The 14,666-nt window shown below is 49.6% G+C and overlaps 1 protein-coding gene across 2 annotated transcripts in view; it reads left to right on the top strand.

The window, feature by feature from the left end:
- Positions 1–14,666, top strand: part of STOML1 (stomatin like 1) — a 16,164-nt gene extending 1,498 nt beyond the window's left edge. Inside the window, exons 2-8 of one of the 2 annotated variants that reach the window (XM_083460608.1) lie at positions 897–1,111; positions 3,702–3,808; positions 5,206–5,355; positions 6,051–6,254; positions 8,392–8,623; positions 10,799–11,026; positions 13,730–14,666. In XM_083460608.1, coding sequence (XP_083316734.1) covers positions 964–1,111; positions 3,702–3,808; positions 5,206–5,355; positions 6,051–6,254; positions 8,392–8,623; positions 10,799–11,026; positions 13,730–13,932 — 1,272 coding nt within the window. In that variant the 5' untranslated portion in view covers positions 897–963 and the 3' untranslated portion in view covers positions 13,933–14,666. Of the gene's footprint in view, positions 1–3; positions 1,112–3,701; positions 3,809–5,205; positions 5,356–6,050; positions 6,255–8,391; positions 8,624–10,798; positions 11,027–13,729 lie in introns of those variants that run through there. The other variant, XM_083460609.1, reaches the window with a different exon arrangement.

Here is a 14,666-nt window from a genome sequence, read left to right as displayed (position 1 = left end):
ACAGGCTCTTAATGCAGGGGTAGGCAAACTAAGGGGGGCGGATGCGGCCCAGTCACCTTCTCAATTGGAATTAGTGTGTTTTTACATGAGTAGAATGTGTATTTTTATTTAAAATGCACCTCTGGGTTATTTGTGGGGCCTGCCTGGTGTTTTTACATGAGTAGAATGTGTGCTTTTATTTAAAATGCACCTCTGGGTTATTTGTGGGGCATAGGAATTTGTTCATTTCCCCCCCCCCCAAAAAAATATAGTCCAGCCCCCCACAAGGTCTGAGGGACAACGGCTGAAAAAGGTTGCTGACCCCTTAATGCATCAAAGTCCTCCTGATGGCAGAGGGAGTAAGTCGTGCAGCTCCCTGGAATTCAAAAGCACTCACACGCCAGCCTTCTTCCTCTGCTTGTTGTTTGTGTCACTTGTCCAGTGTAACTGACCAAACAGGAAGGAGAAGAGAAGCGCCATCTGCTCTCCTGTGATCAGAGGAAAAGTGTTGAGTGCAAATGTGCTTCTAATGCAAAACGATTTCAACTGAGGTGCAAAATACATTCATAGTGCCAGTGTGAGATTTCTTGAACACAACTGCAATTGCTGATTGCTCAGGGGCAGAAAATCCCAAAGAAGTAAGTGCTTGGGTGGGGATGAAGATTTGAGATTTCTTGTTGACATGGCTACAACTCAGGCTTTAACGCTCATGTTGGAGCTTTTTCCTGCGGATGAGTGGCTAGTCGTTCCCTCTATTTCTAATGTTCAGGCTGTGGGAGCGCTGATGTTTGCAGCAGTACGAAAAGCATTTTAAAACAGGGCATTTCATACAAACAAAAGAGGCGTCAAAACAAGGAGATATGTTCCAAGCAGAAACTGCATGCAAACATCTTTCTGCTGATGCTTTGTCTTTGCAGAGTTAAAGGATGCACGTAAAGGGGGGAAACTAAGAGAGCTACCGGTAACTTGGGAGCTAACCAGAACATGTTCAGCCGGTCAGGATACCAAGCGTTGCCATTAGGAGACACTGACCAGTACCAGCAGTCGGGCAACTGGCCAGATGAACCTCGGAAGGCTTTCTTTCCACCCGGGCACACATGGAACACACTGAAGCTGATGCAGGAGGGAACAGGTAAGTGGCTGGGTTTGAAGATAGGAGAAAAGTCCAACTGGATCAGATCAAAGGTCTGCATCAGCCCTGTCCCAGATAAGCTAATCAGATGCCCTGGGGGAAGCCTACAGGGAGAGCATGTAAGCGAGAGCCCTCCTTTACTCTTTACTATGACAAGTGAAAATGATCCAGGGGTCTTAGGAGAGCACAAGCTTAACATGAGACAACAGTGTGATGCAGCAACAAAAAAGGAGGATGCTATTCTCAGCTGCATCAACAGAAGTATGGTGTTCAGATCAAGGGAAGTAATAGTACCCCTCCATTCCACCTTCGTAAGACCACGGCAGGAATATTGTGTCCAAGTCTGGGCACCACAATTTAAGGAGGGTGTTGATAGGCTGGAACATGTGCAGAGGAAGGTAACCAAGATGATCAAGGGTCAAGAAGCCAAGCCTTATGAGGAATGGTTGAAGGAACAGGGTAGGTTTAGCTTGAAAAAGAGGAGACTGGGAGAAGATATGATAGCCATCTTCAAATATTTAGAGGGCTGTCACATGGAAGTTAGTTTGATCCCACTTTGGAGGGTAGGATTCGAACCATTGGCTTCAAGTTACAAGAAAAGAAATTTCAACTAAATACCAGTAAGAGCTGGTCAACAGTGGAATGGTCTATCTAGGGAGATTGTGGACTCTGTTTCCTGGTGGTTTTTAAGCAGTGGTTGGGTGGCCATCTGTCATGGATGCTTTCAGCTGAGGTTGGACTAGATGACCCTGGGGTCCCTTCCAACTCTATGATTATGTGGTGTGGATTGGAGATACTGTACTGTTGTCTGTGCTCTGGTAACTTTTTTAGGTTAGATTACTGCAACGTGTTTATACATAGGGCTGCCCCTGAAGACAGTTCAGAAAATCCAGCCAGGGCAGAAGCCGGCAGCCAGCTTGATCACTGGAGCAAGATGGTTTGAGCATATTGCACCGATCTTGGCCAAACTGCAGTTGCTGCCAGTTAGTTTCTGGGCCCAATGGAAAGTGCTGGTTCTGACCTATAAAGCATGGGTAGGCAAACTAAGGCCCAGGGGAAGGATCGCGCCCAATCGCCTTCTAAATCTGGCTTGTGGGCGGTCCGGGAATCAGTGTGTTTTTACATGAGTAGAATGTATCCTTTTATTTAAAATGCATCTCTGAGTTATTTGTGGGGCATAGGAATTCGTTCATTTCCCCCCCTTCAGAATATAGCCCAGTCCACCGCAAGGTCTGAGGGACAGTGGACCGGCCCCCTGCTGAAAAAGTTTGCTGACCCCTGCTATAAGGCCTTAAATGGCTCAGGGCCATGAAACCTTAAGGACCACCTCTCCTCATATGAACCTTCCCGGACCCTGAGATCATCCTCTGAGGTCCTTCTTTGTGTGCCTCCACCACTAGAAGTCCAGAGGGTGACAACACGAGAACAGGGCCTTTTCTGCAGTGGCTCCCCGTTTGTGGAATGCTGTCCCCAGGGAGGTTTGGCTGGTACCTTAATTATACACATTTAGGCACCAGGCGAAAACGCTCCTCTTCAACCAGGCCTTTGGCTGGTTAATATTCTATGGCCTTTTAAATATTTTTGTGCAGGGGTTGTGTTCTGTTTTGTTTTTGTTTAAACTACAGTGGTACCTCGGGTTAAGTACTTAATTCGTTCCGGAGGTGTGTTCTTAACCTGAAACTGTTCTTAACCTGAAGCACCCACTTTAGCTCATGGGGCCTCCTGCTGCCACCACACTGCCGGAGCATGATTTCTGTTCTCATCCTGAAGCAAAGTTCTTAATCCGAGGTACTATTACTGGGTTAATGGAGTCCGTAACCTGAAGCGTCTGTAACCTGAAGCTTATGTAACCCGAGGTACCACTGTATTTATTTGTGCTTTTATCCTGTATCTTGTGAACAGCCCTGAGATCTTTGGATGAAGGGAGGTATATAAATTTAATGCATCCCTACATAATAGGGACGCGGGTGGCGCTGTGGGTAAAACCTCAGTGCCTAGGACTTGCCGATCGTATGGTCGGCGGTTTGAATCCCCGCGATGGGGTGAGCTCCCGTCTTTCAGTCCCAGCTCCTGCCCACCTAGCAGTTCGAAAGCATCCCTAAGTGCAAGTAGATAAATAGGTACCGCTTTATAGCAGGAAGGTAAACGGCATTTCTGTGTGCTGCGCTGGTGCTGGCTTGCCAGAGCAGCTTCGTCACTCTGGCCACGTGACCCGGAAGTGTCTCTGGACAGCGCTGGCCCCCGGCCTCTTAAGTGAGATGGGCGCACAACCCTAGAGTCGGACACGACTGGCCCGTATGGGCAGGGGTACCTTTACCTTTTACATTTGGCTGACCAGATGGAGACCCTGCCCTTCAGAGGTCCTGCCTTTGGGCTTCCCATGGAGGCACTGGGAAGGGCCACTGGTCGGGTCCAGGATGCGGCCTTCTTGTGTTCCTCTACCCACACCACACATTGACAGCACATAGCTTCCTGGGAACTGGTGAAATGGTGCTTTGTGAGGGGTAAACTATAGTTCCCAGGATTTTTTGGGGGGGGGTGTGCTCTGTGAATGTGCATTAATTAGTTTGCTTCTCTTTCTTTTCCTCAGATCCCCCTCAAGAGTGTTTGTCATGGGTTTGCCATGGGGTGGTCACCACTTTTGTGTTCCTGGTCACAGTCCTCCTCTTCCCCATCTCGGCCTGGTTTGTTTTGAAGGTAGGAACCGGAGATGGGGAGACCTGACGCCTGTTTGCTTTGGTTCCAACCAATCCGTTTCATCTCCCTTGCAAATCTCTCTTCTCCAAGATTAGCCCAAATGCGGGTCCCGCATTTCACTGACATTGCTAGTGGCCATCGAGAGCCCTCTCCTCCATTTGTCTGAGGCAGAAATGTGGCATGTAAGAATCGGGTGCAGTCAAACATAACATGGCTGGATTAGACATGAAGGTTGTCTCAGTCCTCCAGCCAGAACTTCCTGCTTTCTAGGACTGAGACGAAACTTCCGATATGTAACTTGAGATGGACGTAGCAGGCTGGCGACCATCTTGTCTTCTCTTGTCTCTATCAATGCCATCTTAACAACAGCACTACAGTGATGCCTCGGGATGCGAACGGGATCCGTTCCGGAGCCCAGTTTGCATACTGAACAGAATGTAAGACGCATAGCTGTCAACCCTCCCTTTTTTTTTTTGCGGGAAATACCCTTATTCCAGCGCCGTTTCCTGCTGCTATCCCAGATTGTTAGATATCCCGTAGATCCCATAGATCTGCTGATCCCTTATTAGAGCTGCTGATCTCTTACTAGAGCTGCTGATCCCTTATTTTCAAATCTGAAAGTTGACAACTATGGTAAGACGCGACGGCGCGTGCACAGGTCGTGTTTTGCCGCTTCCGCACATGTGCATGATGTCATTTTGAGCGCATGTGCGAGCGGTGAAACCCGGAAGTAACGTGCTCCATTACTTCTGGGTTGCTGTGGAGCGCAACCCGAAAGTGCTCAACCTGAAGCACATTCAACCCGAGGTATGACTGTACTGAAATGCACCCTTGGCTCCCGGCCGAGAGAAGAGAAGGGGGGGCTTTCTCCCATAAGGAGATAGTCACCACATTTAAACTATGTTCTAACCTTTCAAGTCTGCCTTCCAGGAATCTTTGTGTGAACAGATGATTATTTGTGAGTAAACATTTTATACTTTGCAGAAGAGTGTGTAGCGTCTTATTTTAGGAGGGATTAAATGGGGGAAATACCAGGAAATATTTACAGAGACTCTAACGAGTCTGAGCAAGCGATCTGCTGTGTGTGTGTTTAAAAGGGGAATGTTAATTCTGCTGATTTTGTTGAACTTGTAGAGACAAGTTGGGATAGGATATCTTAGACAATATATTCCCCCCCCCCCCCGCATCCCTAAACAATCTCACAAGAAACACCTGAAATATTTTTCAAGCAGAGGTTTGACTTTACTAGATCACTGGGAGCTGCCTTAAACCAGGCCAGACTACTTATATGTTGGGCCCAGTATTGTCTACTCCGCAGGGTGGGAATGGAAGGAGCCTTCCTTTCGTTTATATTTGCACCTCTCAGTACTTCTCTTCTCTTTCTGTTTCCTTTCCAGATAGTGCCTACTTATGAGCGAATGATCATGTTCCGTCTGGGGCGGATCCGAGCCCCCCAAGGGCCAGGGGTGGTTTTGGTGCTGCCCTTTATTGATCACTGGCAGCTGGTGGACCTCCGGACACGGGCCTTCAGCATCCCGCCATGCAAGGCGAGTTGCTGCCACCTCAAAAGAAGCTTCTCCAAAGAGCGAGGCTGCCCTGGTCACCAAAGGGAGCCGGTTGGGGTGAAAGCTCAGAGCAGTGCAGGAGAAGGGGGGGGGAGCAACAGTGGAAAATGAAACTGCCTCCCTCCAATCAGCCCATCAGTGCTGGGGTGGGGAACCTGTTGCCCTCCCGATGTGAGACTACAACTCCCATCATCCCTGACTCTTGGCCATGCTGGTTGGGTCTGATGGGAGCTCTAGGATGAAGGATGCTATTAGGGCAGTGTGGTCCCCAGAGTGGGCAGTAGGGTCCCAGGGGGAGGCAGGTAAGGAGGTGCAAATGATTACCAGGCTTTGAACAGCTGGATCAAGGTTATCAGTTTTGTTGAATTAATTGTGCTAAATAGTTTAAATTGGATTTTGAACAAATGTGCAACTTATAGATACTGTTTTGAATTTTATTACGTTATTATCTTCCTTAGTGGGTTGTGCAAACCGCTGCTCTGAATAATGTTTTTCTAGAGTGGGGAAAGGGCACCGGGGATGAGTTTTTGGAAGCAAGGAGACAGCAGCCCCCCAAAAGTTTGAGAACTGCTGCTATAAGCGGTTTATTTATTTCCATTGCGCTTGAAGGAATTGCTCAGGGAAAGTTTCCCTGTGAGGATCACAAAGTTCACTGCGACTGTCTCTGGCCTTTACAGCTGACGTCTCGGGATGGAGCGTGGGTCTCTGTGGGGGCTGATGTCCAGTTCCGTGTTTGGGATCCGCTGCTGTCAGTCATGATGGTGAAAGATCTCAACATTGCCACGCGGATGACGGCCCAGAATGCCATGACCAAGATTGTGCTTAAGAAGTACCTGCGGGAGATTCAAACAGAGAAGCTGCGGATCGCAGACCAGCTCCTGGTAATAATATCTGCTAATCAATCTTTCTCTCTCTCTCTCTCTCTCTCTCTCTCACACACACACACACACACAGAGAGAGAGAGAGAGAGGTGAGGCTGGGACTCTGCTTAAAAAAGAGAGAGTGTGTTGGTGTTCTCGCTCCCTAGCAACGCGGGCTGGGCTGTGGGGAGAGAGGGAGGGGAATGCTGGGGGTGGCAGTGAGCAGAAAGAATATCTGCAGGGGCAGCAGGTCATGTGAGGGGGGAAATATGTGGGGCAGAACACACACAAGAGACATGGCTCCTTCCGTCATGGTGAGAAATCCCAAGGCTACCAGGTGGTGGGGAACCACACATATCCCCTCACCGCCCCCTTTGCCCTGGATGGAACTGTTCACCCTCGTCCCAAAAGCAGGAGGCGGACCTCTCTTCCTGCTTGGGGAGGAACACTCTGCACACGGTCAGAGGCACTCTGATAAATTCTGATTTTAAAAATACTGTATTTTTCACTCTATAAGACACACTTTTTCCCTCCTAAAAAGTAAGGGGAAATGTGTGTGCGTCTTATGGAGCAAATGCAGGCTTCGTACGGCTATCCCAGAAGCCAGAACAGCAAGAGGGATCACTGCAATAGCCGTGCAAAGCCTCTTCAGGGCATGGGGAGCCTGCCCTGAAGAGGCTTCACTGCCCTGAAGAGGCTGCCCTCCCACTGCCCTGAAGAGGCTTCACGTTGCGTTTGCTGAAGCCAGAACAGCAAGAGGGATCGCTGCGCAGCTGTTCCGGCTTCTGGGATTCAGAATATTTTTTTTCTTGTTTTCCTCCTCCAAAAACTAGGTGCGTCTTATGGTCTGGTGTGTCTTATAGAGCGAAAAATACAGTATATATCCTTGCTTTCTGGGGCTCTCAGAGACTGCTGCCCCAGCCGCAAATGGGGCGCAGTTGGTACAGTGGTGCCCCGCAAGACGAATGCCTCGCAAGACGGAAAACCCGCTAGACGAAAGGGTTTTCTATTTTGGAGGTGCTTCGCAAGACGATTTTCCTATGGGCTTGCTTCGCAAGACGACAATGCCTTGCGAGTTCCTGCAGGGTTCCCCCCCTTTTTCTAAGCCGCTAAGCCACTTATCAGCTGATCCGATCAGCAGATAAGCCACTAAAAGCCGCTAATAGCGCTAATCCGCTAATCCGTCAATGAGCTTGCTTCGCAAGACAAAAAGACCGCTAGACGAAGAGAATCACAGAACGGATTCTTTTCGTCTTGCGAGGCACCACTGTATTATACGCTGCCCCTCCATATCCTTCCAGAGGGGTCTCAAGTATGCTTGCGTACTGCCTTGTCTCCCCGGCAGTGCCCTTTGCCTGGCTACGGTAGCCCCACTCTGAGATGACACCTTCCTTCCTTCTCTCCCTCCCTCCCACATGCCCTCCTGCCCATTCATTCCCTTGCCAACTGCGTGAGGGAGCAGATTATGCACCCCCTCGCCTGCTGAGACCATGCTCCCCAGATCCCCAGGCAAGAACACCTCCCCTCCACACACACAAACACCCCAGCCCTCTCTCAGGGCGCCATGTCCCACTCACCCCACCACCGGCACTCTAACCCCCGAGAGCGCAGCACAGAGCGGGAAGGCAGGCAAGGAGGCTTGGCTGGAGAAAAAGGAGGAAGGGGAGGACAAGATGGCGCTGCTCAGGCTTGGCCGTTAAGACCGGCAGCCGCTGCTTCTGTTGCTGCATCCGAGGCTGTGGAGAAAGGCTTTTCTTTCTCGGCCTGCAATCCACGAGAAACAATCCCGCAATTGACTCCTCGGTTGTGATCGACGTGTTGGACATGCCTGGACTAGATGACCCTTTGGTTCTCTTGCAACTACAGTTGTACCTCGGGTTAAGTACTTCATTCGTTCTGGAGGTCTAGCCTTAACCTGAAACTGTTCTTAACCTGAAGCACCACTTTAGCTAATGGGGCCTGCTGCGCTGCCGCCACACGATTTCTGTTCTCATCTTGAAGCAATGTTCTTAACCCGAGGTACTATTTCTGGGTTAGCGGAGTCTGTAACCTGAAGTGTATGTAACCCGAGGTACAATTCTACAATTCCATGAACACCTGCAGGGTCCCAGTTTTCCCATGCCCTTGATCTAAATCCCTTGCCTTCTCTTCTTTCAAGGTGGAAATCAATGACATCACCAGGTCTTGGGGCCTTGAGGTGGACAGGGTGGAACTGATACTGGGAAGCGTCCTCCAGGCGTCCCAGGAGAATGTCCCACAGGCGCCGGGCTCAAGGCCTCCGATCCCAGGACTGGAAGGGCTGGACAGCACCATTCAGCAGCTGGCTCTTCAGTTCTTTGGCAAGACCCTGGCGGTTGCGGCCACCCGTCCAAATGGAGATTTTGAGACAGGTGACCACATGTCAGCTCCCCAAGCATGACTTAGTAAAATAACAATATTAATAATTTCTTAGGGCAGTCAGCCCTTACTGTTTATCCCTAGTCACTCCTTAGTGTAATACCGTTGTAATACAACAGCGTAGTGTTAGGCTTGGACTAGGGAGACCTCGACTGGAATCCTTGCTTGGGCCACAAAGCTCATGGGGCAACCTTCGACCAGCTTGCAACAAAAGACTGTAGGAGCGTGCTGGTCAGGCCAGTGGTCCCTCTAGTCGAGCTTTCTGTTCTCACAGGGGCCAGCCATAGGACCTGTGCCCTGGCCTCTTAAGGGCAGGTAAAGGTTTCAAAGGTTAGCCCCATCAGTTCTTTCTGACTAGATGCCTGTAGCAGGCTCCAAGCTCAAGAGCCCTCTCCCCTCCTCGTGGATATTTTCACCCCCTCCCATTGCAAGAATCTCCTGACAATGTTTTTGGAAAGGAGGGGGCGGAAACTGCTCTTCCTGCCTGACTCTGTGGGAGTCTGAGTGTTATCTATGTAGTAATTAGATGGCTGAGTGAGAGCTGTAACACTCATGCAAGCTAGTACAGTGGTACCTCTGGAGGCGAACGGGATCTGTTCCGGAGCCCTGTTCGCATCCTGAAGCGAACACAACCCGCGCAGGTCGTGATTCGCCGCTTTCGCGCATGCGCGTGACGTCATTTTGAGCATCTGCGCATGTGTGAGCGGCGAAACCCGGAAGTAAAGTGCTCCGTTACTTCCGGTTCGCCGCGGAGCGCAACCCAAAAGTACTTAACCTAAAGCTACTTCAACCCGAGGTATGAATGTAGCTCTTTAGTTTTAGTTTGTGATAGCTATTAGAAAATAAAGAAGTTATGCTTAACAGCTTTCTTCCGTGTTGTTCATACTCTGCTGATTTTGATGCTCACAACTCACAGTTGTGGGTCCAGTGCACTTAGACCTGATTTCCAAAAGTGGAAGGTCTCTGGAAGTGTGATGAAGAGCCAGTGTGGTGTGGTGGTTAAGAGCAGTTGACTCGTAATCTGGTGAACTGGGTTCGCTTCCCCGCTCCTCCACATGCAGCTGCTGGGTGACCTTGGACTAGTCACACTTCTCTGAAGTCTCTCAGCCCCACTCACCTCACAGAGTGTTTGTTGTGGGGGAGGAAGGGAAAGGAGATTGTTAGCCACTTTGAGACTCCGTAGGGTAGTGATAAAGCGGGATATCAAATCCAAACTCCTCCTCCTCCTCCAGTTCGCCCAGCCCAGTCAGGGCAGAACCAGTTGTTGAGCCCAGTCGTTGGCATTGGCTCAAAGGCAGACTGACACGCCTGTGGTTTCCAGCAACTGGTACCCAGACGCGTTTACTGCCTTCAACAGTGGAGACATGAGCTCTACCACCTTTTCAACAAGCCTTTTAAAGAAGAGATCTTTCCCAGTATGGGTCGGAATTGTTTTTAGATGTGCCACTTGTGTGTGGAAAAACCCCGAGTTCCTTTGTCGGGAGGAAGGTCGCAATATGGATTCGATAATGATAAGGATCATAATTCATTAATACCACTGTCTGTCCGTAGACAATGGCCATGCTCTATGGGGCTGATGGGAGTTATTCTGTATCTGAGAGCCAGTGCAGTGTAGTGGTTATAGCATGGGTAGGCAAACTAAGGCCTGGGGTCCGGATCCGGCCCAATCATCTTCTCAATCCGGCCCGCGGACAGTCCAGAAATCAGGGTGTTTTTACATGAGTAGAATGTGTCCTTTCATTTAAAATGCACCTCTGGGTTATTTGTGGGGCATAGGAATTCATTCATTATTTTTTAAAAAAATATAGTCCGGCCCCCCACAAGGTCTGAGGGACGGTGGACCAGCCCCCTGCTGAAAATGTTTGCTGACCCCTGGGTTAGAGTGTCGGTTGGGGACCCAGGACAAACCAGGGCTCAAATCCTCCACTCAGCCATGAGTGGGTGACCTTGGGGCCAAACCCTGCCTCTCAACCTAACCTAACCTAACCCACAGGGTTGCTGTGGGCATTCAGAGAGGAGGAGGAGGAGGGGAGAACCATGTATGCCGCCTCAAGCTCCTTGAAGGAAAGGGTGGGATATAAATGCAACAAATAATTATAAGCTGGAGGAGGGCCCTGCTTTGGCCACGCCTGCCCATAACCTACGTACCAATTGCCCTTTTCCTCCAGCAGAACATGTGGAGGTTGAGAATGAGATGGAGGAGCCACTGCACGCTGTCCACACAGAGCCAGGCGGCAGCAGTGAAGGAAGGAGGTTTAAAGCTGAGGAGCACCTCTCCGCGTTGGAGCATTGCTTGTCCGAATCCTTAGTGAACCAGGTCAAGGCTTGCTACCAGATCAATGTCCGGCTGGCCAGTGGAGCAAAGACTACTACTTATTTCATTGATCTCTCTTCAGGTCAGTTTCTTTTGTTGAATGAAGCCACTGACAAAGGCCCTCTCCTATGGGGCTTCCCTCACTCATCATCTGGAAGGTGCCGTCAGTGCAGAATGCTGCAGCACGATTGCTGACAGGTGTGAGGAGGCCTTGCCAGCATAGAACACCTGTGCCCAGAGATCTGCAGTGCCTGCTGATTGGCTGTTGGGCCAAGTGGGACAAGTACCTACGAGATCTCATTGCCCCACATATGCCCACTTGACCGCTTTGAAGGGCCCTTTTGCCAGGGCTACATGATGCCCATTCATAAGAAGTCGGTCTTTGGAACTCCCTGCCTCTTGACCCCAGGCAGGTACCTTTGCTGTCTCTTTTTGGCATCTGCCAAAAACATTATTGTTTAGACAAGCTTGCACCCAGATGCTTAGGAAGTTGATAAGAGTTTTAAGCTGTTTTTAGCCTATTGTTGTTTTAACTTTTTGAAAGCCTTAATTTGTTGCTGTTTATTTTTCCTTGTCGATAATTTTATTGTTTTCTCTTTGTTGGGTGTTTGTTGTTTTTTACAATCAAGCAATGTGTACATTTTGGGAAGTAGGTGACCCTAAGGCAGCACATTGTGTCCAGCCGTTGGGCTTCTCCACCGACAGCACCGAGAAGGTCTACCAAGCCTCTGTAAACCCCAGGGGGCCCACCTGTTAGTTACATCACATGAGAAACGGCCAATCTGAGGTGGCCATTTGGGTCCTCGGGACCTGCCAGGGTGGGGTGGAGTTGGGATCATAGAGTCTGGGCGTAACAGTGTTCTGTGTGTTATATAATAATAATAATAATATTTATACCCTGCCCATCTGGCTGGGTTTCCTCAGCCACTCTGGGCGGCTTCCAACAAAAGATTAAAAATACATTAAAACACCAGTCATTAAAAACTTCCCTAAACAGGGCTGCCAGAACAGAGCAGTGTTCACTGCTCAGGCAAAAGAGGGAATGTGCAAATCCTAACGTTGACGTTGTGAGTTTTGTATTTTTTAAAGGTGCATTCTGCAGAAGGCAGAGTAGACTTTCTTGGCTGCTGTTCCGGAGGGGAGGGCTAGAACCCGTGGGTGGAAATGTCAGGGGAACAGAATTCACCTAAACATTAGGCGGTGACCTGGTTCTTCAGCTGTGATTCCCACATTGCGGGGGGTGGGACTAGATGGCCCCTTAGGGTCCCCCCTGCCTCTACAATTCTATGATTTTATGATAGAGACACCTCCCCAATAGTGAGAGCTGTTTGACAGGATGGGCTCTCCTTTGCTGGAAGTAAATAAATAAATAAATAAATAATAACTAAAATTTATTTGTACCCCGCTCTCCCCAGCCAAAGCCAGGCTCAGAGCGGCTAACATCATATAAATAAGACAATATGCATAATACAATATTGCAATATGCAAATAAAATAACATTCAACATTCATTAAAACAATACAGAATAATACTAAATATCAGCATTTCAAAATTAAACAGAAATCCACTCAACAGTTACAATAAGTAATTTCGAAACTCCTAATTTCTAAGTAGTTAAAGCGGTGTGAAATTCTCTTCGGGGGGGGGTTCAAGTTTTGTATTTTGATTTTGTTCTTTGAAACGCCCTGAGACCTCCGGGTATAGAGCGGTATGTAAATTCAATAAATAAATAACAACAACAAACAAACAACAACACAGAGGCCCACAGCAAACTCCTAGTTTATTCAGTAAAGCATTACTGGACACAGTCCAAAAATCCTGTGGGAGCATTTCTATTAGGACAGGCACTAATCTGGCAAAATATACATCATGTTAGCTGTTCAATCCTCTCTCCAACCATTTCTGCCAGCCCAGCTCCCTATCCAACCACAGTCCCTGGAAACCCTGACTCAACCCTGACTCAGCCTGACTCATGTTAGAACTGGAGTTGTTTTTCACTTTAGCATTTAGCCATTAGGTTCATCGTTCTTGAATACAGTGGTGCCTCGCAAGACGAAATTAATTCGTTCCGCAAGTTTTTTCTTCTTGCGAGTTTTGCGAAGCACGGTTTCCCATAGGAATGCATTGAAAATCAATTAATGCGTTCCTATGGAGACCGTCTGGGGACAGAGGGGAAGCGCCGCTCTGTCCCCTCTTTTGAAGCAAGGGACGGAGAGGAGAAGATCGCTTCTCCCCGTTGCCGCCCCTTGGTTCAAAAGGGGTCCGGGGAGAGAGGGGAAGGTGCTGCGCCTTCCCCTCTGTCCCCGGAGCTTGCGGGGCTGGCAACGGGGAGAAGCGATCTTCTCCGCGCCGCCCCTTGCTTCAAAAGATGTCCGGGGACAGCGGGGAAGACGCGCTGCGCTTCCCGCTGTCCCCGGAGCTTGCGGGGCAAGCTTCGTTTTGCGAAGCAACCCCATAGGGAAATTCGTCTTGCGAAGCAACTCGAAAACGAAAAAACCTTTCGTTTTGCGAGTTTTTCATCTCGTGAGGCGTTCGTCTCACGGGGCACCACTGTATGTGACACCCTCCTCACGGATAATGGATTTAACCAAAATTCCATGTCAGCAGAGTGGTATCAGTCAGGGATGCTGTAGTTAAAACACTGCCCTGAAGTGGCTGCCCTGGACTAGCGAACCTCCAACAAATTTTCCTTTTCTATTATTTAGTGAACACCAGTTTCAAGAGCTGCTCTCCTGATTTGAATTCCTAGGCCTACTGGTCTTCCTCCCTTTTTTTCCCCCTGCAGGACGAGGGCGAATAGGCCCTGGGCCGCCCGACCACAGTCCCGACGTGGTGTTGGAAGTATCTGAGAGTGACCTGGAGGCCTTCATTCTGGGGGAGCTCCATCCTCTGAATGCCTACGTCTGCGGGAGGCTTCAAGTCCATGGAGACCTGAATGTAGCCCTGAAGCTGGAAGAGCTCTTCAAAGTGATGAAGCAACGAAGATGAACATGTTGGGAGTCCAAGAGGAGGAATCGTTCAGTTTGCTGCCTAAGGGTTACCGTATTTTTCACCCTATAGGGCGCACCGGCCCATAGGGCGCACCTAGGGGTTTTTTTGGGGGGGGGGACAAAGAAAAAAAATTATCCCCGACCCCAGCCCCCAGAACAGGCTGCTTTCCGCAAGCCTTGGGAGCCCGGCGGGAACTCCCGCCGGGCTCCCAAGGCTTGCGGAGAGCTGCCCAAAGCCCGGGGTGCACTCCGCTGCACTCCCCCCATTTTGGGCTGCAGGCTGCTGTCCGCAAGCCTTGGAAGCCCAGCGGGAACTCCCACCGGGCTCCCAAGGCTTGCGGATAGCTTCCTGAAGCCTGGAGAGCGAGAGGGGTCGGTGCGCACCGACCCCTCTCACTTTCCAGGCTTCAGCGAAAGCCTGCATTCGCCCCATAGGATGCACACACATTTCCCCTTCATTTTTGGAGGGGGAAAAGTGCATCCTATAGGGCGAAAAATACGGTGATTCTGTGCTCAGGAAGCCAGCTTAACCTAGGTGGCGGGAAGGTGTTGCTTAGCAACCAGACAGAGTGGCATGATGCTTACTGGCGTAGCAGTTCTGAGGGAGTTTTAACTGTATGTTAATTAAGCGTTTCCCTGCCTGAACTAAGAAAGACACAGCCTCTCTTCCTTTCTCCACAAATGATACCCAGGTTTTTTCAGCTTGCTCAGTAAAGTGTCATCAAGACTTTT

The sequence above is a fragment of the Podarcis liolepis genome (genome assembly GCF_965112155.1).
Source record: "Podarcis liolepis genome assembly, chromosome: 9".
Taxonomy (NCBI): Eukaryota; Metazoa; Chordata; class Lepidosauria; order Squamata; family Lacertidae; genus Podarcis; species Podarcis liolepis.
The sequence above is the reverse complement of the archived record's forward strand: the minus strand, read 5'-3'. Positions and strand labels throughout refer to the sequence as shown.